Raw genomic sequence first — 6,000 nt, forward strand, 5'->3', positions numbered from 1 at the left:
ATTCTTTATTTTTCGTTTGGTATAAGCAGTTAAAAAAAAAAATGTTACCACTAGAACTTCTAATACAGGTTGAACATCTCTTACCTGAAGTGCTTGAGACCAGAAGTTTTTTGGAATTTGGAATTGCTTTTGGATTTTGGAATATTTACATTATACTTACTAGTTTAGCATCCCTAATCTGAAAACTCAAAATGATCCTATGAGTATTTCCTTCAAGTATCATGTTAGTGCTCAAAAAGTTTTGAATTTTGGAGCATTTTGGATTTTGGACTTTCAAATTAGGGATATTCAAACTTGTACTGGTAAGAGATTTTTAAAATATTTTACCAAAACAAGCTTACATAAGTTTCTAAGACTTTTAAATGTAGTGCAATTATTTTGAAAAATTGTACATATAATAAGTATTCGCTTTATTTATGTGGTATCATTAGGATTAAACAAGCTACCATAGTGACAGTAAAGTGGCTTTTACGTAACACAGTTTGAGAAAATGCTTATCATATATATCTTTTGTTCAGGAATCAAAGGATGAACAGTGGAAACGAGCTATGGATTATTTAAATGTCGTCAATGAGCTTAACTACATGACTCAGATTGTTATCATGCTTTATGAGGATCCTAATAAGGTAAACAGAACTCTTGATTTGTGTTTTTCTGGATATAAATAAAGAGCTTAATGTTTCTGATTTTAAAAATGTTCTGTCATATTTCTTAGGATCTTTCCTCAGAGGAACGCTTTCATGTTGAATTACACTTTAGTCCAGGAGCCAAAGGTTGTGAAGAAGACAAAAATTTACCTTCTGGCTATGGATATAGACCGGCTTCCAGAGAGGTAATGAAGGCGGAACTCTCAGTGTTTAGTTAGTATGGTTCTAGATTTTCCTGAGGTTTCTATAAAAGATTTTTTTATAATGTACTATAAATACTTCTTATTTTAACTATTACGTAGGAAAATGGCTTAAATTCTTTAAAGTATGATTTGTATAGACTACACTTTTATGCATATTGGAGTACTTTTGAATTTTATCTTTTGTTTAGATTGCTTGAATTTTAAGGCCAGTGTTTAGAATGGATAGCCTTAAACCTTTAATTCACTGAAATTGATTTTTTTGGATTTGGTACATGTGATGTGCAGTCCAGTTTTGTTTTCTTCATTTTATGAATAACTAAGCCCCAGAATTATATATTCAAGAGTTCATTCTTTTTCTGATGCCTATAGTACTACTTCTGATACTGCAGACATGCATTGTGTCTGTATTTTGATTGGTTTCTGAACTTCTAGTCTTACTTGATTGCTCTGTTCATCTCTCTCTCTCTCTACCCGTACCACAGTGTTAATTATTATAGCTTTATAATAAACATTGATATTTGGTACAGAACTCCTCCAGCTTTGTTATTCTTAAAGATTGTGTTGAATATTTCATGTTTCTTACATTTGCATGTAAATTTTATAATCACTTTATAATATTCTAAAAAGACAGATTTTAATTGAGATTGCATTATTACTCTGCAGATCAATTTGGAGAAAAATGATACTTTTTCAGTATTGGGTTTTCTAAAGACTTGGTTTGTTTCTGAATTTATTTAACTATTTTTTTAATAAAATCATGATTTTTTTCATTAAAAATAATAGCAAAAACCACAATTACTTTTCACCAAGTAACTGTCTTATACCATCTTTGTCAGATTAATTCCTAGTTCCTTTATAGTTTTTGATGCTATCATAAATGATTTATGTAAATTTTATTTTTGTTTATTGTCATATTGAATTTTAACTCAGTTTTGTATAAAAATGTTATAACTAGCAAACTTATAACTTGCTATGTGCTGTTATTGGTTCTAGTGGTTTACCCCTAGAGTCATTTGGATTTTTTATGTATGTGGTCATAACATCATCTGTGAATGATGAAATGTCCAGTAAAATGAATAGATTTAGTGATAGTGGACATTCTTATCTTTCAGTGTTTTATGATCCCTTCAAGTTGTAGATATCCCTTATTTGATTAAAGAAGTACCCTTTTATTCTCTGTAACCCTTAATTTGGTGAGAGTTTTTGTTGTTGTTGTTGTTGTTTTTGAGACGTAGTCTCGCTCTGTCGACCAGGCTGGAGTGCGGTGGTGCGATCTCAGCTCGCTGCAACCTCTGCCCCCCAGGATCAAGCAATTCTCCTGCCTCAGCCTTCCAAGTAGCTGGGACTACAGATGCATGTCACCATGCCCGGCTAATTTTTTGTATTTTTTTGTATTTTTAGTGGAGATGGGGTTTCACTGTGTTAGCCAGGATGGTCTCCATCTCCTGACCTCGTGATCTGCCCACATCGGCCTCCCAAAGTGCTGGGATTACAGGTGTGAGCCACTGCTCCTGGCCCTGATGAAAACTTTTATGTACTCAGCTTATTTTCTTTTGGCCAACATTATATTCATGAGATTCGTCAATGTAGTTACATTTAGTTTTAGTTTGTCTATTTTTATTACTTTAAAATATGTGTTTTACTATATTACTATGGCCCAGTGTGTGTATTATCTTATAGTTGAATATTTGATATAAATTTTTTTTAGCTTGCCTGTCTCCCATACTATATTGTAAGATTCTTGCAATCTGAGACTATGTCTTATTCATCTGTGCCCTAGCACAGTTAACGGCACATGGTATATCCTTAGTAAATACTTACTGAGTCATTGAATGATTGTTGCGTTTGAGGCAGTTATCACATTTATTAGAAATATTTGGAATAGATTTAAATATTCTAAAAGTTTTCAATTTAAATGCTGTTTAGTTTATGCTCGGGTTGATGATACTCCTGTATAACAAAGCTGATCTCTATTATTTCTTACTGTCATTAATTATTATTGTTTATTTATTCTTGTACTTGATGAAATATAATTAAACTTGTAGTCTTATGTGGTTTTTGAATTGTCATTTTACTGTTTGATTTTTCCATTGAGTATATATTTTTGAACTCAGAGAGTCTGTCCTTTCCCTCACAGTACACAACATAATACTAAGCTGTTAAAAGAATTCAATTAATGTTAATTAATCTAAGTAAACATACTTGTATATGTATTCCAAGTGCCTATACCAGTGGAAGTTGAATCTGTTCATCAGAAAAGATTTTTAAAATCTGAATATTAAAAGCGTTTTATATTCTTTGCCCACAGAATGAAGGCAGAAGACCTTTTAAAATTGATAATGATGATGAACCACATACTTCTAAAAGAGATGAGGTTGATCGAGCTGTTATATTGTTTAAGCCAATGGTATCAGAGCCAATTCATATACACAGGAAGTCTCCACTTCCAAGATCTAGGAAGATGGCCACAAATGATGTAAGTATATATATCAGAGCACATTTTTCATAAAGTAAACTAACTGTATTTTAATAAAACAGAAAAGAAAATACAGCTTTAATTATGGAGCTTGGGAACCCAACAAAATTTTAAATGTCATTTAATCTATTTTTAAAATAAATTACAAAAAATATGGAGGCAGTTTAAAAGTAGATTAGTTTTAGAATGTTGAGCTTGACATATAGTTTTTATAAAAAACTGAATGTAAATATAAAATAAGCTGTTTCTAGGAACTTGAAAAATGAATCTTTATTTTTGTCTTGTCACTTTAGAAATATTTACATTAGGTTAGTCTTCAATAAAGAAATTTTTTTTAAAAGCCTGATTTAATGGATCAGGAATAATTTTAGTTAAAAACATAGAGTAGTTGCAAGAGATGCTTTAGCAATAACTGATTCAAGTGATACTATAGGCAAAGAAATTAAATTCCGAATTGTTAGCCTGATTGCAAAGTCTATATAGAAATTTGAAAATTTGATAATATAATTGAAAATTTTACCTTTATATTAAGATCTATAAATAGGTTAGAATAATTTCTGTGCTCTCTAATACAAAAGCACTTAAATAATTACTAAAGTAACATTTAAAAGGAAAGTTGAGAAGTTAGAATGAAGCTTGTTAAATAAAGCTTTGGCATCTGTATACATTCTTTATACTTTAAGTTTTATTTGGGGTTGTCTCTGTTTTCTGTAGGATGATTCTCCAAACACTGATTGAAATCAGTGCTTATAACTTTTCTAAATGCTCTAGTAAAAGTATAAAGGAAGAGGGGCCAGGCACAGTAGCTTACGCCTATAATCCTAGCACTTTGGGAGGCCAAGGCAGGCAGATCACCTGAGGTGAGGAGTTCGAGAGCACCCTGGCCAACATGGTGAAACCCTGTCTCTGCTAAATATATAAAAATTAGCTGGGCCTGGTGGTGCAGGCTTGTAATCCCAGCTACTTGGGAGGCTGAAGCAGGAGAATTGCTTGAACCTGGGAGGTGGATGTTGCAGTGAGCCAAGATCGTGCCCCTGACTGCACACCAGCCTGGGCAACATAGCAAGACTCCATGTCAATAAATAAATAAATATAAATATATATACACATACATATATACATATATGTGTGTGTGTGTATAAAGGAAGAAATTAACGTACAACCATCAACTTTTAGAAAAAATAATTATTTAAATATGCCAAGTCTGAAGAATTAGGTATAACATTTTTTAGCAGTTAATGGGTAAGAATGAAAACAACGAAAAGAATTGTGCTCATTTCTACGGCCCTGAATTATACAAATATATGGGTTTTATGATTCTCATATTTCAAATATATATGTGCTCTAGTTTGACAATGTTGTATAGGAAAAGATCTGTCCATAAAGTACATTCTTATAACTTAATAATGGAAATTATATAGTTCTTAAGATTCCCTTGAATGTGATATTTTAAGTTTACAAAAGAAGATGGTTAAAAAGAGGGTGTTTAACAATTATAGAACTTGGAATTGTTTTTTCTAATTATAGCTTAATGGAAAAAGTGAGGCATCTGGGATTATGTTCAGGTATCCCTAATTTCAGGAAATTTGGAAAATAAGCTATATTAATATAACTTACACTGCTATTTATGTGAGGGCAGTGATTTTGATTCCTTATTAAATAAGGAATCTATAGTTAATCAAATTATTCAGAATGTCACCATTAAACCCTCTCCTCTGCCCTCCCAAAAGCCTATATGACACTGAACACAGTAAAATGTATTGTCTTTATTTTGTAACCATCTATATTTACAAAACTTGTAACAAAATCACTGCCTTTGTTAATTTTTAAAACGCAGAACACATTTATAAACCTTTTTCTCATAAATACTTAGTTGATTTCAAGAGATTATTTCTATGCCATGCTAAACTTTTACTTCCATAAGGTAAATTACTCAAGTAAAATCTTGAAGACTTTTTCCAGCGTCCATCATCTCCATGGATATCAGAAGTTTGTACTTCCAAAAGACACACAGAGAAAAAGACTGTTCTCTTCATTTTGTGCAAGTAGATTTTACTCTGTCCTCACTCTCTCAAACCTGAACATGCAAACATGTAAAATGGGAATGTTTGCTGCATGTTTTGCCTACTGAATCTGTAAATAATCTCTGGAGGGGGTAAATAAATAGATAGCTTGAAAGTATAAGTAGATACAGTCTGAGTCCATCTTATAATCTCTGAATTTTAAAAATATGTCAGGCAGACAGATTTAGTTTTCTAAGTTAGGTATATTGAAATCTCTTTGACCCTTTGCACAATTCTTTAGTGCCTTCAGTTGAAAATTCACCCAAATAGCACAAAATCTTTTGAATATATAAAATGAAGCAGGAAACCTTTATATTTTAAAAGTTGCTAAAAAAGAAACTTACTAAAATCCTTCCGGTTTTAACAGGGAAGGGACAATTATGAAGTGGTATAAGTATTTTATGTCTTTTAAGGTAATAAAATGTTTCCATAATTGTTATCACATACAATTAGATTTCTATCAGTCATTCCTATCAAATTCTCAAATACTGAAATATTTGGCTCCCAATTTGCTGTTTTAGTTTTTTTTAAAAAATTAATAAGCGAATACGAACAAACTGTATTTTTTTTTCTTTCTGATCATTTGGCTCTGTTGTATCTAACTTTGCATG

At 31.4% G+C, this 6,000-nt stretch overlaps 1 protein-coding gene across 26 annotated transcripts in view; it reads left to right on the forward strand.

The window, feature by feature from the left end:
* The window catches only part of PPIP5K2 (diphosphoinositol pentakisphosphate kinase 2), an 80,920-nt gene that overhangs the window by 55,171 nt on the left and 19,749 nt on the right, over window positions 1-6,000 (forward strand). For all 26 annotated transcript variants that reach the window (XM_037732532.1, XM_017511805.1, XM_017511786.1 and 23 more), the window contains 3 exons: window positions 519-626; window positions 716-832; window positions 3,159-3,326. In XM_037732532.1, the coding sequence (XP_037588460.1) occupies window positions 519-626; window positions 716-832; window positions 3,159-3,326 (393 nt within the window). The remainder of the gene's footprint in view (window positions 1-518; window positions 627-715; window positions 833-3,158; window positions 3,327-6,000) is intronic.

The sequence above is a fragment of the Cebus imitator genome, unplaced genomic scaffold (genome assembly GCF_001604975.1).
Source record: "Cebus imitator isolate Cc_AM_T3 unplaced genomic scaffold, Cebus_imitator-1.0 Scaffold452, whole genome shotgun sequence".
NCBI lineage: Eukaryota > Metazoa > Chordata > Mammalia > Primates > Cebidae > Cebus > Cebus imitator.